This window comes from Achroia grisella, unplaced genomic scaffold (genome assembly GCF_030625045.1).
Source record: "Achroia grisella isolate CSIRO2021 unplaced genomic scaffold, CSIRO_AGI_Agris_v1 utg840, whole genome shotgun sequence".
Lineage (NCBI taxonomy): Eukaryota > Metazoa > Arthropoda > Insecta > Lepidoptera > Pyralidae > Achroia > Achroia grisella.
In genome coordinates this window covers 861,875-885,817 of record NW_026713038.1, presented here as the reverse complement: position 1 = coordinate 885,817, position 23,943 = coordinate 861,875, and the positions used below count along the sequence as shown (strand labels likewise).

The 23,943-nt window shown below is 32.0% G+C and overlaps 1 protein-coding gene across 5 annotated transcripts in view; it reads right to left on the bottom strand.

Annotated features, from left to right (window-relative positions):
• The window catches only part of LOC131852093 (uncharacterized), a 163,885-nt gene that overhangs the window by 74,664 nt on the left and 65,278 nt on the right, over positions 1-23,943 (bottom strand). For 3 of the 5 annotated variants that reach the window (XM_059202717.1, XM_059202720.1, XM_059202721.1), the window contains exons 1-2: positions 23,300-23,458; positions 22,253-22,511 (exon numbers count right to left, since the gene is read on the bottom strand). In XM_059202717.1, the coding sequence (XP_059058700.1) occupies positions 22,253-22,357 (105 nt within the window). In that variant the 5' untranslated portion in view covers positions 22,358-22,511; positions 23,300-23,458. Of the gene's footprint in view, positions 1-22,252; positions 22,512-23,299; positions 23,459-23,943 lie in introns of those variants that run through there. The other 2 variants (XM_059202718.1, XM_059202719.1) reach the window with 1 other exon arrangement.

The following is a 23,943-nucleotide window of genomic DNA, read 5'->3' as shown; positions in this document are numbered from 1 at the left end:
TGGGTGCCCTAAGTGATGGGTCACCTTTATTATTGTAGGGTATGAAAAATATATATTGGCCGATTAACGGTAAAACACACAAAATTTCATAATAATCGGTAAAGCCGTTTCGGAGGAGTTTGGCAACAAACATGTAATTGTAGTAGTAATAATGTAATTGCGGTATGGGGTATCACATGTCTTATGTTCTTGTTTTTATTAATAACATCCATCATGTACCATGTAAGACTAATAAATAAAATTGAAATTCAAATACTACGTATTACAAACAACGCATACGATTTTTTTTAAATCTATTATCAGATGTTTTTCAGATTGCAAGCTACCATAAGGTATTGTTAAGATTGTTACCAGATAGATACTAAACCATATGCTTCCACTGTTCTGGTATGTAAAAAAATCTAAAATTACTCGAAATATGGCGAGGAGAAAAACGTAATATTGTGAATCTTGAATGTCTCAGATTGTGAGTCATGTTTTGCGTCGCGTATTATATGATGCATTATAATAAATACCATACTTATCAATGTACGTATGATGACGCGGAATTCCTAAGCACATAAATACATGTACGACATTTATAAATGAAGATATCTACCTTAGCTCGAGTTAGAATAAGTTATAATCGTGATATATTTTATATAATTATAATGAATAACCCTGGGCAATTAACACAGCGTCATCTAGTCCATGAAAATGACATTGTAAGCGGAGCTTGTATTGTGGGTACTAGACAACTGATATAAATATTTGTATATATTTTTTGTAAATTCATACGTAATATACATAGAAAACACCGATACTAACAGTGACTAATGACTACAAAAACATATTTTCATTTTATTTGCAGATAATAGGTTCAGTGTTGACTGGAATATTTTATGTTCGAGCCAATAAAGGGTATATAGTTTCAAACATCCTACCACTTATTTGATAACATTAAAAAAGCATCATCAAATTCCATTACGAGTTGACAAGTATGTAGTGGCGTATCAAATAGTATTTTCCCATGCAAACAATAGACAATGCACAATCATAGTGACATAGTAGTTGCGAGTCGCGACCTTGGACGGAGAAAGTTGGGCGTTAGTGCTTGTGCCGTTATGTTATCCTAGTAGCCCGCTGTAGAGAGAGGGGATAGTATTGGGGATTAATGGCCCCATTGCTAGTTATCCGGACTAGATTTAGACTAGACTATATTAGAATTGGCCCCTCTAGAAACCATATAAGATTTCATTACCAAATTTTACATAAACGAATGAAATCCTAATCACATTTAAATCTATTCTTTCCGTTATATTTATTTTGTGCTAATAATATTGTACTCGTAATAATATGAATTTATATCTACTTCTAGATAGATAGAAAATCCTTCATTGAAAATAAACTTAAATTTAAGCACTTTTGAATCATACTTATTTATTTAATCTACCGCTCATTGATAGCTGTCTTCACCACAAGAACAAACTTGCGTGGCGCTCTTTTAAATAACTGTTATAAATTTATTTTATTATAATTATATTATTTCTAGAAAATATATGCGTTTAAAATAAGAGTTACATTCATAATAATAGGACAATAACAAAACATAATTACATATTAAATACACATATAAATATTCATCATATTAACATTGTGTTTACAATAAATGCAATTGAATCAATACAATCCACCTTGACCCCGTAAACTAATTCGAGACCATCTGTTTATTTGAACAAGTGTCTGATCTAACCCGCATTCTATATCAATAAACTATATTTCTTCGTAGAGAATAAAAACACCGCCTTGGCCTAGTGGTTTAGTACCACGATTTACAGAACTCACAAGTCTCGAGTTTGAAACTGGTCGACATACAAAATAGGTTTCATTTTATCACCTCTGGAGATTTGATTTCTGGTAAATTTGGAGTAGTGTAATATAATTTGCACTTTATTATATCTTTAGTCTCTTCTCATCTGGGCCGTTTTGCGTGTAGAGCCGATACTACTAATGTAACCAGCCAAGCTCCCCGAGAAGCACTTCTTGATGTCTTCACATGTCTACCGGAGCAACCTCATCGTTCCGAGGATTTGTATACGTTGTGTGGTCACTGCTCCGCACTCCAGAATACGTGAGCGGCCATTTCTTAGGCTTCAAAGCAGCTGTGATAAAGAGGACTATCTGTAGCACCTATTGTGTACAAGTGTTTGTTTAAATAACAGTGGTCCGTCAGCAAAGGCAAGTGTACCTTTTTTTAATTAACTTCAATGCTGTGTGCAATGAATTTAAAATTAAAATAAAGCAGTACAGTGCATTTGGCGGACTTAACATCGTACATAAATATCAAGTCTCAAAAACAAATAAATTGTAATGATTTAAATATCAAGTTTCTGAGAATTGAAATTTTTTCCAGCAAAAATAAATTAAAAAGCGTCTTATCAAAGTTAAACAGCCGTGACCTTTATCCCACAGCGACCGCTGGTATTTAGATAATTGCATTTGATATTCAGATCATAAACAAGATTCTTTGCGTCATTGTCTTTAAAAATAGATTTGTATAATCGAATTTATGGTGATACAAAAAGTTAAAGATAATACATCTGTATACGTCCATATGACTTAAAAAATTAATCCTTTATATTTAAACAAACGTAATACATAGAAAAACCCGGCTTTGCACGTTCGTTCTAAATAAAAAAATACACTAGCAAAAAGTAAAGCATTATATAGCTAAAAGAATTTTTAATCTCAATTTTTTTTAATTACAATAATAATAATCTCAGGACAATTCACACAGCGCCATCTAGACCCAAGTTAAGCTAGCTAAAGCTTGTGTCATGGGTACTAGATAACCGATACAAGTACATAGATATTCTTTTTTTTGTAAAGACATAAGTACATATTATACATAGAAAACACCCAGACCGATTCAAACAATCATACTCATGAATACAAATGCTTGTGCCTTGCGAGGAATCGAACCCGCGACCATCGGACGTAAAGCGATGTGCTAGACCGCTAGACCACCGAGGTCGTCAAAGAACATCGTACAAGTAAGATAAATAACAAGTTCAATAGTATATCTTTTTAATGAAGATGGGTGCAAATTTTATTTTGTATCTTTCACACATAATTACTATTTCTAAATACCCCATTTTAAATTACAATCATACATCATCATTGCCTTGCCTTTATCCCATTATTTGGGGTATGTTAATTATTGATATAAATAAATATATTACAGAGAAATTAAGATAAATAAACAACAACGTCAAGCGAGAAGAATATCATTTGTAAAATGTCAACAGATCCAGGTGTTAACTAGAATACATAATGCATGCAAAAACATGCAAATGATCGCAAAACGAGACATAAATTAGCATTTAGCAGTAATTATGCTAACAAACTTCCATACGAGTTCTTAAATCAAGAAAGGTACTGTTCTCTGCAAACAGGTGGAAAAGATAATCAATAATAATGCAAGAAAAATAAATAATAGCACAGAAAACAATAAACAAAATAGCACACACGTAAAATAATATGAGACTACTATAAATAGTTTTAAACTAAAATAAATAATTCAAACTAAAATGCAGAAAAAAAAGCATTAAGTTTGGTGTAGATCATGTAATAAAAAATACAGGCCGTTGAAAGTTACAGAACAAATTGAAAGAATTAGGTATATGTGGCGTGTGGTCTAGAGCATGAAATATATTTCTTTTGTAAGTAGGTATAATTAACATTTTTTACTAATATTTGATCTCTCAAATATTATTTGGTATGTAGAAATTTAGTTTTACTCACATCCAAACACACATTGGAAGATGCGATGTAAGTTAGTTTCCATGCGTAGGTTACTTACTATACATATCACGTACATATAACTTTTGAGATGACCGCGTCAAATTTAAAACAGTATAAAATAAGTCTACTGTATGTAGGGTAATATTTGCGAAAGATTTTGTAGTTCCTGATATCTCTACTTACATTTTTTTTCATAATCGTACTGTCGTAACATGTTGGCGCTTGTTCTTTTATCTGATAACACTTCAGTGTACTGATATTAAATGATTAGCAAATTAGATTATTCGAATCGCCATTTTATTATCGGCTTCGGTTTTGGCCAGTAATTCCTTTACTCCACAACAAGGAAGTGTTGTTTTAATATTATCTATATCCTTTTTTTGTCTGAAAGCAATTTCATTAGTGAATTTATTTGTCTATTTCTAGATTTTACATCGCGATTTCTCTGATTTATTGCAAAAGTCTGTACCGACATCATTAGAAGATTATTTTACGACATCAAATATCTTTGTCTGCAATTGAGCTTTTGACATCATCATAATTTCAGCCCTGAAGATGACCACTGCTGAATAAAGGCCTCCCCCAAAAATCTCCACGATGCAACAATCGGTCCTGCACTGTTCGCACCCAACGCTCTCTAGCGATCTTGACCAGATCGTCGGTCTGCTTTTGGCAAGTGTTGTCAAATTTCGTCCAAATTACTCTAGAAATATATTTTAGCAGTGAAATAATCTAAAATAGTAAATAAATTATGTTATTGGCTGTGTATAGAAATATGTCACTAATAATAAGGGTGATCTGCAAATAAATGCCGTTTAGCCATTTATTTATGGAAGGGTAATAAACACATAGAATACTGCCTAAATTCGAATTAAGTGCAGTACAGGTTTTTTAAATGCGCTAATAAATACAAACTTCATGCATTTGTAAGTACATAATTAAATACTATAAAATGTAAACAGATGTAAACAAAACATCCCGATCTTCGTACACATAATTGCGGTTAATTGCATAAAAAGAAAGTCAATTGGTGCTGCGCGTAATCTTTAAAGCCAGCCGACTCATCTTCAATTGGTGGAATTGAACTCTTCCGCCCATCTGGACCCTCGTCGCGTTTAAACAGACAAACAAAAACTGTTTAATTGCATCGGCCTTTGCCTTAATAACTCACCAGCTGAGGGAAATTGCATTGTTTGCTAAAATTGTCCCATTTGCATTGTTTCAAATAGTCGCGTAATACAAAATTTCGCAAGCTAAAATTTATCTCAGACTAAGTTTATTTATAACCTCTGATTTATCTAGACAATTTCACAATCTAGGAAATATATATTGACGTACCTACATAGCAAGTTATTAAGTAGATTACTATTGTATTTAAAAAAAATAGCTCGCGGGTATATTCCTTTCGTACAGAAATGACTGTCAATTTAAAATTGATTGCATGTGACGGTAAACATGATGCTTTAAAAGAAACTAATTACACTAACAAAGAAAATTAATTATTGCACACAGATGAATGAACATCGACCTTGTCATTGTTAAAAACATTCCAAACAGATGACCCCTTTGAAACTCATTTAAAAAGGGCAACATACTAGCATCAAGGTCTCTTGCTGGTTGCACAGAATTCAGCACATTGTTTAGACTGAATAACGTAAAAAAAAGCATTGAAACCATGTTCCGTGGTACTAGCTTTGTATTACCGGCCAATGTCATTAAACAATGATTCTGATCAAATGATAAAATAGTTGAAAATTCCTTGTACAATATTATCTGTGATCTAACTTTTAAGTGGTCTCTACTAAGTAATTGCAAATTGATATCTCATGTCACATTACGGTCTACGACGGTCAATATTTAATTAAATAATATGCTTATACCTACTCAAATAATCTGTAAAGTACCTGACGTAGAGATATACATATTAAGTCTAAGAATAAAGTTTAAAGACTGCCAGTTAATAATAAATTATCGATAAGTATTCTAAAGTTTTTAGATAAAAATTGTCTTCAAATTCGAATAAAAGGCAAAAATATGCTATGATCGATTCCAAATAAGGGAAGTCGTTTTTTTGGAGACAGTGCCTTATATCCCGTTAGATATAATATATATTTAACTTTAAAGGTATGTACAGGCGAAACAAATGAAAATAGTAGGTTCCTGTGTGGTCCTAAAAGGTTTTGTATCCGTCACACACGGGAGACAAATTAAAAGAAGTTTGTTTCATATATTTACAATTGCATCAAATGTTATCAAATCTTCACATGACCCTGTCAATGACCCTAATGTCCAGTTCGTCAAAGCGTTGTTTGTTGACGCCCACAAAACATTTCTTTCTGTTTCTCACGCGTTGTGTAAACTGTGTACTTTTCTTGCATAGCATGGAATTTGTCCATATTACAACACAATAATGCAAGACCTATGTAAATATTTGAAGAGCATATTGTTACTAGTTCGGTAACAAATAAAGTATTAGTCTTCTTAAAGAAATTCAATAATGGATCAAATATGGATTGAAGTACATACTACAGCAAGACAAGCACGTAATTAAGAATTTGATTAATCGTCAGAGACGTGACGTTTGGGTTTAGCAAACTTGATGGACATGACAGAAAGGTCGTCCCAAACATCTGATGTAAGCTTTAATTATAAACATAGTGATCTTAAGATAGCAGTGTCAAGTGTGAGAAAGTATAATATAGATATAATAATATATATGAAAAAAAAAACAATATGAAACATAAAATCCAAATAAAATAGATATAACATGTTTAGCGCTAGATGTAAAATTACTACAGTTTTCTACCTTAACGACTTGTTAGCAGCATTTCTATTATTGCTCAGTTACATTTATACAAAAAATGTACAGAACTATGTCCTCTGTTTCAAATGAAATGAAATCAAAAATCTACATGATTTTAGCCGTCCGTAATCGTTAACTTTTTTCTGTATTAAATTTTTTCCCTAGTTATTGCAGTTTCATCATTACATAGTCTAAAAAGTCGTTGTCGCTGTCTGTTCGCTTGTATGTTTTAAATTACGCAATATTCTTTCAGCAATTGATAGTGATTCAAGAGGAAGGTTTAAATGTATAATATATGCGTGTTATAGTATAGAACAACCCGAGAAATTCAAAGATTTATAATGCATCAGTGTGGAGCCAGGTCGGATAGCTAGTGTAGGTAACGTTTTATACTTTGGAGACTACGATGACGGCAATGATAGGTTGAAAGTACCTATATTTTACACGTAGCTAAGTGAGATAAATGGAGTTAATTAAGAGACAAAGCAACGACGCGTTGCAAATTAGAACATATCTGTAATGGTCACGAGTGTTCGACTGTATCACAATGAAATCGTTACTTGTTTCAAACACTATTGAATTGATTCGCATTCAAGTAGAATTGCTTCTTAATTTATTAATCAATTAACCATAATACCAATATAAAAGAACGGATCTTCGTGGCTTAACAACTAAAATTAAAATTACTGGATAAATTAATGGATCCTGATTCTAAGACTAAATTACGCAATTTTATGCTTTGATCATTGCTACTCATAATAATTTCAGGTGTTAACTACATCTAAACAGGCAGTACGCATAATTTCTGGAGTTTTTTGATCATTCACATTTATGAGTAATTTGTAACATGATGGAAAGCCAACTAACGCGTGGTTACAGCATGATTTTTTAATTACAACTTCTATTTCAAATGTGTAGCATATTTTATAGTCATTTTCAATGTTACTCATGACTGTTTTTATGCAATGTTATTCTGTTTTGTAATGTACATTGTTTTTATTTTATAGTATTATCTATTGATATATGTTGAGTGTTTGTTGCGTGACTCAAAACAGAAATATAATAAATTAGTGTCAATATGTTGTAATATAGCCACAGATATGAACAATAGCTCGTTTAGCTCACCTTGTTAGGGTCTAACGTGTATTACACGTTTGCAGACAGCGCTTATTGTTGTATAATTAGCTTAATGAATAGCCGATGTCATCGAAATTAGCCTGTAATTACTGCAAGCTGATTAGAGGCAAGGTAATTAACGTTCGGTTTCTTAGTTAGTATTTCATATTTGTTCATTTTTATAGCACAATAATGAGAAATATGACGACCTCGGTGACGTAAGTTAGTATTTCGTTTGTAACTCCCGGGTCTGTTTCTAAATCTGCCAACTAGTTTGTAAAATATTTCATTTAGTTGTTACATTTTATGATATTTACAGCATGTGTATCGTGATTCATGTACTCATGATATATTATCGCCAACAGTTAGTAGATTGAAGAAAAACCAATTATTTTCAGTAAACTCACTGCTAATACAATTGAAGCCTGTTAATTTAATATTTATAAATAAGCCCATTTCATGCACTATAAATATAGTCACTTCTATTTATTTATACTACAGAAGATCGAAGTAACATTAACAGAATAAAAAGTCAAAAGTTATCTTGATACATAACATATGTATATATACTAGTGATAAAAAAATATAAGAAAAACAAAAACAAAAAATAAATCCACAAAATCTAAAAAATAGAAAAAGCTAAAAAAAAAATTATTCCAAAAAGAAAATATTGCAGAATTCTAAGCCTTAGCATCGAGTTCGTTATTTAAGGTATATACTAACTTACCTAATATTACAAACGTGGGAGTTTGTAAGTGTGGATAGACGTTTGTAATTCTTTCACGTAAAAACTGAATGGATTTTGATGAAACTTTACAATAATATAGCTAAACATCAGATTGTGTTAACATAGGCTATAAATTTCACGGGGGTGATGCCGCGGACACAGCTAGTACATAGTATACTATAGATATCTCGATAGTGTGTGAGAGTCTGCATCTCATGAGTTGCAATGTTATCTACATCCAATTATAATGGATACTCACTTTATCTGAAGCTAATTAAATTTTATGCTCTTGTTGACAGCGTGCATTTATTATCGTTTTGGACCGACCCTGAGATACAAAATGATAAAATTCCATTATGTTATTATTTAAATAATGATTAATTAAGTTCTTTAAAATTCCATTATGTTATTATTTAAATAATGATTAATTAAGTTCTTTATACTTTATTAATAAATTCCTGGTCAATTGGCCACGATGGGTTAACCCAACGTGGTGCTCATCTTATCATCCTCCACTCATTTCATTATCATTCCATTTCACTCCATTTCATTATCATCCATAAAAAAAAACCTAACCCCAATGATATATCTTTTGTTTTTATAAAATATTGCCAAAAAGGGTAACAAATTTACTCAATAATTTAGACGAATAGCAATTAATTTTTCTACAAGATAAATCATATCTTAGTATAGAAATACCAGAATTACTTTCAGCGCTTACGATACTGATAGCTTGTAATAAGTATGAATCAGCTTTATCGCTTTATTATTTTTGCCTATTTTTGTTGTTATTATGTCGTTATACCATATCATGCTTGAAGACACAAAAAATCATATAGCGATCTATCTATTTAAAAAACTAGATCAATTCATTTATAAACATGTAAGTGACATTTCGCGATCGAAAGATATCGATACAAAGGGAATCCGATATAGCATATGCACGTCGCAAATTACTGTTATCAATATACCACAGTTTAATTTCGAACCGACATATCAAACACAATATCTGCATAATTTATGCATTAACCCAGATCCAATATCTCAAAGTAGTACGAGAGGAGGTATACGATGGGCGTTTCTTTCATCGTCCGCATGAGGATTATGTATTTCTTGGAAGAAAAAAATTGTTTGGAGAAACGTAAATGAATTCGTCAAAATTAGCGCCTGTGAATTCACGACATGTACATAGTAGATGTTGTGATGTCTGTACATAAAAATAAAATTACAATATCTTTTTTTACTATTGGATATGCAAATATTTAAAAATACAATTTACAAAAAGACAAACTTTTTTTTTCAATACAATAAAGTATGTTTGTTCAATACAGTAAAGTATGTCCAATACAATATTATTTACAGAGCTTAGTATTGAATTGTTTTAATTATAATAAATATAAAAAATCAACAAGAGTTTCTCATTTTGTTATATTTTCAGGTCTTAACTAATCAACCAATAGTCTTGAAAGTATTTTTTTATATGTTTAGATCTACTTTATTGTGACAAATTGCTATACGCGGTAAATAGGATTGATGGTGTGTTATTACCTAAGTTACGTAAAGACAAATAAGCGGACGGGTCCACATTTTCTAAACGCTTTTCTATTAGCACCTTCATCTTGCACGTTGACAGTAGCAACCGATATCTGTTGTCAATAGCAGCATTCCGGACATAATGTTGTCACGTGACACGCGTGATAACCCGTGTTGCCATTCCAAAAGACATGCTACTTATACTATGATTATACTGCCTAATATGTATCCATCAACTAAAACAAGATTTAAGAAAGATGGTTAGTGGCTGAAATAGATAAGACTGAGCACACCTCAGACGACTTTTTAGTCTATGTATAATCTACTAGCTGACCCTCGCAACTTCGTCTGCGTTTCATTTCCGCACCTTTTGCAATATTTTTAATTACAGCTCCGCTCCTATTGGTCGTAGCGTAATGTTATATAGCTTAAAACCTTCCTCGACATATGGACTTCCAACACAAATAGAATATTTCAATTCGAACCAGTAGTTCCTGAGATTATCGCGTTAAAAAAAAACTAACAAATCATCTTTATAAATCTTAAAAATGTAACTGGCAGCCTATAAACATATGCGTTGCCAACCGGTAAAATATTAAAAAAAAAGTTTAAAAAGAACAATATTAGAATTAACAGAAGTTATCGAGACACAAATCGCCGTCCAGGCTTTAACAGTCTACCTTTGGTATATATGTATAATAGTTGGTTGGGATGGAGACCAATATAGGTTATTTGTATCTCATTAAATCCAGTTATGATAAAGGGGGTCGCGGGTAAAAGTTAATCAACAATAAAGTACTTAAGTACTCTCAAAACCGATATGTAACTAGGTGACCTGATATATACCGATCAGGAAATAACAATGCCATTGTCACTGGCCTCCAACTGATATCCACTCTACCGATCACTGTTCCATTATGGGAAAGTACGCTTTATTGTGTACACCATAAGTGCTACTTATTTGACAGTTTTATTTTTCTCAAGCCAAATTATACTTTATAATCATGGGATTAAAGATACAGTAATATCAAATTTGATCGGTCTTGTTTGATACGTGCTTTTTATTGAAAGTAAAACGATATCGCTTGTCATTGACTTTGAAATGTCATTTGGTATAAATGAGAATTTTTTTGGCATGTCAGTTCATATATAGATATACAGCGTGTCCTAAAAGGGTTTTGTATCAAAAAAATGTAGTAATTATTATTAAAATTAAAATTTTTAGTAACAACTGAATAAAGAAAACAAAAAATGTAACAAGAAGTATCTCGATCAGGTCAGCTATCAAACAAAAAAAAGGATCATTACAATATGTCAGTTTGATTAGAAACTACTATGCCACAGACAGACCCACAAATTTATAACACCCCTCTTTTTGTGTCGGGGGTTAATAATATTAACAAATAATTATTAAAGCCCTCATGCAAACAGCACCGTCACGTGAACAATCCTTAGAGAAAAATCTGAGTGGTTTTTAACTGAAGCTGGGTTTGAATATGCGACCATCGGAAGTATGGCTGAGCGTTAATAAGTTAGAAGTAGTGCTAGACCGTCAAGATCATATAGTAATGTGTAAATTAGACTTCTGACCGTAGGTATGCAGCCGGCCTAAATAGCGCCAGATAGCCCAATTACATCACAGAGTACTTGGTACTTCAGAAGCCATATGAGCCATCGTTTTCAAGCTGTATGTAGGACGGGTACTAGCCTAGTTTTATTGTTTGTTGTACGCATGCGCGCGTTTGAATTGAAGCGAGATAGTAAAGGAGGTCGACGAAATATATAAGAAAGAGGTTTCTTGCAAAATGTGTCTTTGGATGTTTACAAACTTTAATCTTTTTTTTTATGTAACTGGAATGGTGGCCTCTCTAGCTTTTTATAGCATAGGGGACAAACGAGCTTGCGGCTTTCCTGTCTACAATATATATGAACAGAGTCATCACGTAACCCCCTTGTACACCTAAATAGACGCGAAAGACTATATATATGCAAAGGATTACTTGTTCACCTTATGAGCGATCCGCACCATTCGGAGGTTATTCAACCCTCCTTCCTCCTCTATGAAGTATAAATAAATAAATCACAGATAAATAAATAACCACATTTCATACATAGTAAAAGTAAACATTGGTCTACATTAGCGGTACCTACACACATCACTTACGCTGTTTTTGGTCACTACTCATTGGAAGAAAGTGAGTTACGTCACTAATGTGTTTTCTGTTCGTTTGTACCGCTCTTGCTTTTTGGGTGTTTATCTATATAGATAGATACATATAATGACGTCCTCAGTGGTTTAACGGTGTAGCACAGTCCATTGCTTCCGTTGGTCGCGGTTTCGATTCCTCACACGGTATTAATGCATATGATTTTTGGTATTGGTCTACGTGTTTTCTATGTATATTACGTATGATAAAAAATGTACCTAAGTATATGTATCAGTAGTATACAGTATATGTACCAATTTAAGCAGATCATTTACTCGCAACTTAATATATGTATGTTATGTATATAATAAAGATAAAGTCATGGTAAATGCAATATTTAACACACACACATTTCTCTCGCATTAATTTGATTTGTTATCTATGTTATCACCACCGGAGAATTAGTCAGAAATACAAATTACACAAAAGGCATTTTATTTATGTTCATCACATTCGAAGTCACTACCTTTAGGTAGCTTTCTAAGTCGGCTTTAGAAACCACTGAGTCACGACGGTATCCATAATTCAAATCAAAATGGTATACTAATAAATTCCGATCAATAATCACATTTCGAAAGTACCCAGAGACACGCAGTAGTATTAGTGCAAACTAAGATGGCTGACCCTTAGCATTTGCAGGCAAATCCGTGCGGCGTTGAAGGTCGACCGGCCTGCAAATGTCAAATAGCAGGTGCACCGAATGGGCGGGGATTTGGGATTCCATTGACTTGGGGATTAGCGGTTGTATGGGATGCTACTATTGTGTTGGACGAGATTTGGTGTGCAGATGGTTGGAACGTGGTATCTTTTCATATTTATTCTACCATCTGTACTAATTATACCAGTTGTCTAGTACCATAATAGATTCTAGAATCATCATCAAGAATTAAAAGTAGAGGGCGTTGTGTTAATTGTCCTAAATTATTATTATACTACGTTCTCTAGGATTTGGGATTCCATTGACTTGGGGATTAGCGTTTGTATGGGATGCTACTATTGTGTTGGACGAGATTTGGTGTGCAGATGGTTGAAACGTGGTATACAGGGGGAAGATTAAGTTTATCAGGATATTATTTCTCCGTCGCTTAGTATCTTTTCATACTTCTTCTACCACCTGTACTAATTTTACCTTGTCTAGTACCATAATAGATTCTAGAATTAAAAGTAGAGGGCGTTGTGTGAATTGTCCTCAGTGATTATTATATTACATTCTCCAATACTCATAATAGAAGCTTACCTTGGTACTAGAGGGCGTTGTGTTGAATTGTCCTGAGTTAATATTATATTACAGAATGACCGCCAACCCTCATCTGTACGGGGGTTGTCAAAGACATAGTCCATTGTTGACAGTGTTTCCATCATCGGATGGCCAGTCATTGACGAAAATTGTAATTTTTTGTTGTCGACAAGATTTAAACTCGCAATCATTCGGTCTCGGTCCGGATTGTAAACCATTATACAACGATACTCTCGAGTCCATTGATGTGGGGATTAAGGACTGTGTGGGATTCTGGTATTGTGCTGAACGTAATGTTGTGGGCATATGGTAGAAACCGTTCAAATATATTATAGAAAGGGGTAGACAATTCGCCAACGAACTGTCCTGTAGTTTGGCGAATCATTCAGTATAATAAATATACAATAAGACTTTTAGTTTCAGAAATTTAAATTTCATTCAGTCCTAACAAACTAACAAATATTTGAATGCTTTTGGCTATTGTAAATATGGAATGAGTTTTCGAAATTGCTACTCTTTAAATAGGATCCATATGTATATTGTTAATTTATTAGATGTAAATTGTATATGCAATTATAAATAAATAAAATCGTACGATTTTTTTGCTTCGGTATAAACATGTTATTTTTTTTTATTTATAACACTTTATTACACCAAATTATAAAGGACATTAGCAAAATTAAAAACATAAAAATAAAACTAAGTACAAAAGGCGGTCTTATCGCTAATGCAATCTCTTACAGACAACCTTTGGAAAGAGAGTATTTACAAAAAATAATAGTAGATGGCGCATAAGTGGATATATAAAATTATATACTCTTATTTAATAGATTTGTTATTTTTTTTTAATAATAACAACTAATTCGATTATATATATAAATATGGATGTTTTTTGTCAATCTAATTACGACTTTGTGGTTCATACAAATTTGATAAACCATTATAAATAACAATTGTGGTTTTAAATATTAACTCGGTTAGTTATTTATGGATTTAGAACATTAAATAGTTTTTCTATTGCGGAAAATTCCTGTTCTTTCTTTAATAAAACGAATTACGTATTTGGTTAAAATATTCTATCGTACAATCTTTATATATAAAAATTACGTGTCAAGTTGTTTGTTCGCGATGGGCTGCTGAACTACTGAACTGATTGCAAATTTTAATTGCACATTGTGTATATTTGTCATATCACTACATAGTGTAAAACAAAGTCGCTATCGCTGTCTGTCCGTTCCTATGTATGGCTTAAATCTTTAAAATTACGTAACGGATTTTGAAACGGTTTTTTTTAAATACCCAGAGTGATTCAAGAGGTAGGTTTATATATAGCCAGGGCGAGTAGCTAGTATATGTGTATAAAATATATGTTTGACATTCGTAACAATATGCCCTGTGACCTTGAACAGCGACAATTTTACAGCGAAAGGCGTACTTGTAGGTACTGTCGAGATTGCAACCTGTCGACCTCACATATATTATGTTTTACAATACATTCCACGTTATTATGACATTTTTTTTATCACTTGTAATATCCGTTTGGTTGATCGATATATTAATATTTGATTGTGTAAGTTCGTTGATAGTTTTTTACATTAATTCTTCAGTTTACATATTACACACGAGTAAGTACATTGTAAGTGTAGTGTTTCTTGTAAAGAAAATAATTTTCTATTATTGTTATAATACATTCCTATACTATTTTTTATTACATGTAATATCCTTTTAGTAATTACTATGACTCTACATTAGTAATTTGTTAATTCACATATGAAGTATTTTCGATATGTTTTCTACTTATAATAATATTGCTCTTGAAACAAATTGTTTCGTGTTATTTTTACTTTTAAATAACGCAATATTTGTAATTAATATAATGTGTTTATATGCATATAAATAAATTCATCATCATCATTTAATAATATAATAGTAGATATAGGGCAATAAAGTCCTCGAGTGGCGACCATGGACCGGAAGGGAAGGCCTCCAGCAAGGTGGACCGACGAACTGGTCAAGATAGCTGGAAGGCATTGGATGCGAGCAGCGCAGGACCGATCGTCGTGGAGATCTTGGGGGAAGGCCTATGTCCAGCAGTGGACGTCTTCCAGGCTGCTATGATGATATACAAATATATTATACTACATGTAATACGAGTTATCTCTCAATAAATAATTAATAATCATAACACAAACTGTGTCGTTTATTATACAGTTTATCATAATATTATTCATTGCTTGATTATTTCCTACGTTTTGTTTATACTTTATATGAAAATTAATAAGTCGTCTTGAACTCTTGAACTGAAGGAAAATCCCAATAAGTTCTTAAGTTATTTCTAACCTCTGTATCTAGTAAAGATAAAGCTACGTAAACCTACGTATTATTTTCGTATCAGAATCTCGGCTTTATTGGAATAACAACTACACTGCCTCGTAAATAAGGATTATAATAATATTGTATTTGGTCAACCGCGAATTCATTACCGTGAGAATGGAGGAAGGATACACTAATTGTGATTGATTGAGAACATCCTCAATTATTGGTAATATGTTTGCATGCATATATAGGTCGCACATTCTCCTACTTATTAAGAAAAGAGTTTTAAATAAAATGAAAAAGTATTTATAAATCTTTTTCAACAATTTATATTTTTTTAACAACACCGCATCATTACATTCTGGAGTATCACAAGGTGCTATCCTGAGCCCGCTTTTAAATTTTTCAAAATAATAAAAAATCAAACGTATATATATATAAAGTACACTAAAGTGTCCACGCAACAAAATTGAAAAGTATATATAAAACTTTCTAAACCAGCAGCTGGATATCAGTCGGAAAGTCATAACTCTATAGGTAAATCGTATTGTTACGATTGGCCGATTGCAAAAGATCCTAAACAATGTAAGTTATGTCATGTCTATTTAAAGATTTAAAGAAACTAATTTTCATAAAGTAGCTATTGAAACTGGTACTTAAATTTAAAAATTTCATTTTATTATTTATTTATATTTCCTCTACGAATATTGTTCCGTTATTACTTTTTTATCAGAATAAGATTCTGGCTGGCCAAAAAAAGAAGCAAGTATATATTAAGTGATGAATTTACTTTTAAAATAAAGTTCCCATGTTGTTTTTTTTTTTTTTGCTATAATTACATTGAAAGTGAGTAAACAAGATAGATAAGGGTAATGTTCAATAAAATATTGTTTGTCATTCAGAGAGTTGGGACATTTTTACTCTGTGGACAACGGGTCAGACAACCCTTGCATGGGACTGTCCCGATAATAACCGAATGTTTAGTTAGTCTTTAGTTACTTTATTATTACTAATTGTGCTGCAATATTGTAGATACCTAACAAGTTAATGGTTGATTAGTTGCTCCGAAAATAAGAAAAGTCAATTTAAACCTAGTGCTGCGACGAAAGTGAGAGTCATAACAGTTTTTCTTTCCGCCTCGGTGGGTGCTTTGTGTATTTTTTTTATTCTCCTTAACGGTTATCGGGCCTCGGAATAATAACTAATATTGGTTTTACTGTCTCTAATCAATAGTGAATTGGACACGCTGAAAAATAGTTGCAAAATGAAATTTGAGCTTGACGGATTTGTTCTGCGTGGATGGTTATATAAACTAGTGGTTTGCTCCGACTTTGCCCTTCTTTTTCTAAAAACGTCACATGATGACGTGTATCCATTGTTACGTTCATATATTTAGGCGACAATTATCATTTACCATCAGGTGGGCCGTCAGCTTAATTGCCATTCCATTTACTTTATTTTATAAATTATTATAATAGTCACTTACTTTACTTATGTACGTATCTACAAAAAAATATCTAGGTATGTGTTTATATCAGTTGTTACTAGACAACACAAGCTCTGTTTACTTTGGGACTAGATGACGTTGTATAAATGGTTCGCGGGTCAAAAAAAATAAAAACCATTAAAAACAGTCAGCAAAAGTTTTTTCCAATCATTTTACTCGTTATTTCATGATTTATTTTACATTGAAGAGATGTAAATTTGTTTTACATGTTATTAGCATACACAACACAACGTCTTATTAATTTCGGGGACGATTTCTCAATGTGCAGTAAATTTTTATGTAACCTCTTTAAAATGTTTGACAGACAACTTTTTAATTTATTTATAAGTGGACGCGGCCGCCAAAGTGAAGAATGACACAAAAACAGATTAAGTATGTAGAATCACCAAGAAAAACTATATAAAAATTATAAATGCGAAAGTATATACCTATGTTTGTCTATTTACCGTTTTACGAATAAAGCTGTACCGTACTTAATGAAATTTGACACCAAAATAGTTTCTACGACGGAAGAACATAAGCTAGGCTGTACTATAGCTATAATATGCTCAGGACCTAGCAGTTGAATATACCGCTTTCCCTCTAACACTAGCCACCTCTGGATAGCTTGGGACTAGATGGCGCTGTGCAAATTGTAATAGGTTGTACGTATAATTAGTAAAAATCATGGAATTTTAAAACGTTTTATTTTTATTGGGCGTTTTTATTATTATTATCCTTTATCTAAACAAAGCAGACGAAGTCGCGAGTAACAGTAGTCTTAGAACAATAATATAGTATGAAAAATCTAAGTATAGATGTTTGTTACTCTTTCATGCAAAAACTACTGAACGGATTTTGATGAAACTTTACAGTAACATAGCTTATACATGAGAATAATACATAGGCTAAAAATATCAAGCGGGCGAAGCCGCGTGCACAGCTAATCAATTATAAAAACATAAATTAGTAGTAATAGTTTAATGTTAAATAGGCAATAATAATAAAAAAGAGTGGATAAACAGTTTAATGGCAGAAATATTTTGTTCTAAGTGCCATGGGTTCGAATTGAATGAATTGAATGATACACTTGGTACAAAAACTACTAATTTTGATCAGATTATATATGATGAAATTCTTTTCTCACACTCTCTTTGTTGATTGATAGTGTAAACAAGTTTTAATAGGATACCATTTATTTATTGGAGTTCCACAAAAATAAAGCACTCACATACAGAGTGTGGTTAAGTTGTTACACTTTTTGTGACGTTAAGGTAAAAGCACTAATGCCCGACACTGAACTAAAAGATGACACTTTCGAAAAAAATCTTTTCTAATTATAAAAACATTAAAGATTATTTATGATACGTGACCAAAAGCTTGCATACATTGTCAAGCAAATTTCAAAACGGCGTCAATTGACAACAGACAATATGAGCAGGTTGATAATAAGTGCGTAATTTTAGCGTTTTTCTTAATACTTTTAATAGGTATGGTTTTGTCTTATATATATATGATTATTGGCTATTGTTCGTTTCGATAAATAAATGTATGAAATTATTGATCTATTAGAACAGTTTAATTTTGGCAGAAATATTTTTACTATTAGTTCAAACAAAACCTAAAAGATGCCATGTGTGTCTTCAATTAGACATCGAACTGATTTTGTTAGCTTATTTTAATGCAAATTTAGAAAAACTGATATCTGAGTTTCTTTATTTTACACTAGTCTAACTATAAGACAGTGTCAACTATTAGGTACAATGAAGGTATCCATGTTTCAAATTAAAGTTCGAGTACAATGCCTCCAGTAAAGGGTCTAATGTTTCGAATTATGGAAGCAGCTATATAAGAATGCAGTTCCGACAGGTCATAGGATATATGATGAAATTCTTTGGGCATCTCCCAATACGACACAAGATAGTGCTAAGAAAATAGTCTCTTTGTTGATTGATAGTGTAAATATCAAGTTTCAAGAAATTGGCAATAAACAGTAATATTCACCATTTATTTATAACATGGACGAGAACTGGAATAAGGTCCTAGTATCGATAGTTTAAAATATAAAGCACATCATCATCATCATCCCAGCATACAGAGTGTGGTTTTTGGCAATATGTTATTGATTTTCTGACAATTATATTTTTATGTTATTTGACGATTATATTTTGTGGACAATTCATTTTAAAGTATTTTTATTGATTTGTTTTGATGAAACACAAAATAGATATATATGTCTACTATTAGTTCCAATTGATGTCATTTTTGGTGGATTTGATTTTTGATGCAGTGTCTACGACAAACCTGCTGAAAAATATTCATATAAAATTTCATAAAAAAAATTGTAACTGTAGTTTTTTGATAAATACATTTGCATTTTTGAGAATGAAGTTTGGTTAGTCAATGTGTCTAGCATTAGTGCTTTTAGTTTCAGAGTACAATATTCATATAAAATTTCATAAAAATCAATCAAGCAGTTTCGGAGGACAATTTCCATGACACGAGAATTTTTTATATAAGATAAACATGTACATCACAAAACAATACCTTCTCATTCAAAGTCAATAAATATGATTGTCATTATTATACCTAATATAACTATAAATCTTAATTTTTGTATAAATAGTTTTGAATCAGCATAGATTGCAAATAAATGCCTGAAAATATGCTTCAAAATACATAGTTACACAGATTTATATAAAAATATGAAGTGACAACAAACATTACAATTTTATATTTATACCTAAGTATATATAGGCGAAACATGTGGTGCAATATGGGTGTAGACTCAATAACGGTCGGAATTTGATCGCGATTAGAGAAGGCCGTAACGGTAGTCAAGTTTCCACGCTGAATAATTGTGGTCTCACACATGCTAATTGTAGCGGAATTAAACAAAATATCCATCTAAACAAAATTGAATTTAAACAAAAAAAATTTTTAAACAAAAATGAATCCATAAAATAGTGAAATGGTAAGCAAAATATCACAATTCGATTAAATATTTATTATTACTATTCATACAAAAGATATATTTCGTTCCTATTAAACAAGTCTGATCAAGTTGCAGTGATTGTCACAATCAAGTTGTTGTCATTGAGCACGATTTTGTCTTCTATTTATGGTCCTGATATGCTAATTTTGTATTGTATATGCAATTAGCTAGTAGACTATCTATATTTATGGCAAAATGAATTACATTTGTTTTTTTTTTATTGTAATTGCAATGGCAAACATTTAGCATGTTGATCTGCCATAATCATAACCGTTATCTACATATAAGTATATATGTATATATACATGACACTTCGGATATCAGGTCATCAAGTGACAGCCGTGATATGCCTATACTCATGCGTTTTTCAGAGGACTAAGACATCCTGCGTCTTCTGTATTTTTTTTATTTGTTCTGTTTTACAAATATATTTATTTACATGTTTGTGTTTATGATATAAATGTACAATTAACTTATACGAGAAATTTATACCAAAGTTATATATAAGTAAGTAAATATAAATAATTATAATAATTTCATTAAGTATTTATATTTATATATACTTAATATATATTTATTGTGAACTTTACAACTGAAACACAGCTTACGAAGTAAACTATATAGCAGATGTCGAGGTCGAGGTTTTTACATCTACCTTTGATTTTAATTTTAAGTTACATGCCTCAGCTTTGACTATGTGAAATATAACAGTATCTGTGCCCGCAATTACACCAGCATGAAATTTATAGCCTGTGTTGTTATGATGTATAAGTTATATTATTGTAAAGTTTCATTGAAATCCGTTCAGTAGTTTTTGCGTGAAAGAGTATCAAGCATCCATCTATACTTACAAACTTTCGCGTTTATAATATTAGTAAGATGTTGCTCTCTACTAACGTGAGTTATTTTCAGTTTATCTAAACAAACAAACATGCAAACTACTATTAATGCTACACTTAAGGAATCATATAAATATTGTGTGTATGTACATGGACTTAGCTACAACAGGTGAGACTCCTTATCACCTAACAATATAGCGGCTTATCTCGTCATTTGTTATCAGTGAAAGATTATTTTGACTTTCTTGCTTACGTCCATAATCTAAAACCTTAGGTTGTAATCTTGTTTTAGTTCAAAGATACCAGCTTCTTAGTACTTTTTTTTATATCAGATAAATATTTATCACACTGTTTATAGACCACGTGGGTATGTTAGGTACTTATTAGGTACAACGTTGTTGTTTTCGTCTGTCTGTATTCGCTTACTTCTAAACCATAAAATATTTTAATATGGTTTAATATCAATTTAAGGAATATATTCCGAAAGGTTTATGTGTATAATACATTCATATATGCAGGCTATGAAAGGTACTAGGCTAGTTGTTTATTTCCAATCAAAATTAAATAGAATATAATTATCACTAAAAGTTAAAATTATACGTCTTATTACCAACAATATAAACATATGAATGAACATATTACTATAGCTTTTACAACAGCACTCAAAGGTACAACGGTCACATAGTCCCTACAAATATAAATCTAAAATGATGAGTCTGTTTGTTACGTAGAACGCGCTAATCTCGGGAATTGCTGTTCTAATTGAAAAAAATCTTTTTGTATTGATAACCTATTTATCGAGAATGATTATACGGATTATAATATTACGCTACGACCAATAGGAGCGGAGCATCAGTGAAAAAGGTTGCGACAACGGGGAAAATGTGACACTGACGAAATTGCGCTGTTCGATAGAAAGATCGGATGGGATTGTTCGTAATGTGGCTTAAAGATTCCATTGCTAGCAATATACCTTGACAGATTGACTACGTGGTTCCCACTTAAAACCATCGTGATAACTTCCTAGGGAATTTGTCAGGATGGGCTATATACGTATGGGCTTGATGGGCTTGACTTTATGTTCGTCTTATGCGATCCTCTACTGGTGCCTAGCCAGCGTATACCGTTAGTGCAGGCGTGTGCAACAAACAAAACATTATCATCTTAAAAAAAGTCATAGTAAAGAGGTACGAAAGAAACTAGTACTTACAGCTTTAGAATAACCGCTGCCCGCGCTGCCATCTGAAGAGTTGCTCAATCTCCTCTCACTGTTGGACGCCGGTGGCGACCACGTAGAACCACTGTCCGACGGCATTTTTACCACTTCACCACAAAAACCGTCTCACATTATATACGGGCTCATCAACAGATAATCACTTATTAACGCGTTATTTACAACCGTTACGTTACACAACACTGTCACTTCACTTATGAACTTGGTCCGGTCTCATTTTACGCGTCCCATTTACCTGCAAGAAAAAAAAACTATATAAATAACTAGTTACTATCAGTAACAGTAATATTTTAAACGTAGACACTACCGTTGTGGTTGCAAAATATTCAAAATCATTTGATTAGCACTGCTACCTAGTTCTAGAAAACACTGCCTTTAGTATTGCCATTTTTACAATTTTTAAATGCTATAAGTAGTCTATTTATGAATAAGAAACCTTCAAAATGAAGAAAATACAATGATTACTGAAAATAAAATACAATAATTTCATTTCGTGCATCAGTCGTCCCTGGGCTACAGTAACCATCGTAGTATAAAAAAATTTATGAATACTAGAAAAATTGATATACAGTTCAATCATATAAAAATAATTTCGTTCTAAGTGACGATGCTGGCTCGGTTACGTTACTATCTACCTACTGGGTAGTCCCGTTTCTTTTTTGTAAGTAATATTTTTTTCACGTCATTCAAGTACCGCAGCCTCAGGTAAGCAACCCATCGTAATAAAGTGTGTCGAAACGTAATGGTGTTTTAAAAGTTAAATGAGCAGTAGGTCGAGATTTTAAATATTGACCATGTCTGATACAGATAATTTATAAAGCAATTCCGTAAGAAAAATAAAATATACGAACAGACAATAAAGAATTTCATGGCTATATTGTCGAACAAAAAATATGACTAAAGTAGTTTAACATCTGCTCCGAATTCGAGCCAGCATAGCACTTATAGAAGGCTTTTGCAACAAATCACTTATATAACGTTCACATAAACACAATAGCTTAGCAACGAGAGTGCGTTAATTACCCGAAAATAAGAATTCCACGGTACACTGATTTGCAACAATAACACAGGAACGATAAAGTTCACAATCGTTCGGATATTTAACAACGAATAACCGTTATTGCTAACGTTCCTGATACACGCGTCTATATCGTAGCGTGCCGCTATTGAGACTGCCGCGCCGCCATCGCTACTTCACTCGCGGCAGATTTGACGGACTGACAGCGAATGACAAACGACAGATAAACATTTCTTCATCGATAATATGCTATAATTACTGTTATTTTGCAACACTATGTTATGTTTTACCTTAAAAATATTGCCACTGCAATTAGAAGTTTGGGTAGTAAGAAATAAGCGTCATTATGTACCGAATGTGATTGTATTTAGATTTGCAGTCTATTTTTAACAGATTAGAAGAGTGAAATAGTGAGACAACCGTATTAAGCGATGTGAAGTGATTTATATGTCATTCATCAAGATAAATATACTAAAAGTAGATAAGAATGCCTTAGTTCATTAAAGAAGTTATGCACGTATTATACACTAAATTAGATTAAGCAGACATATAGGTATAATATTCACCTATATTATTTACGTATTGTTATTATAAAAGCTACAAATAAACTTATTTTACCTAATTCATGATTTGTCCTTGTCACTTAAGC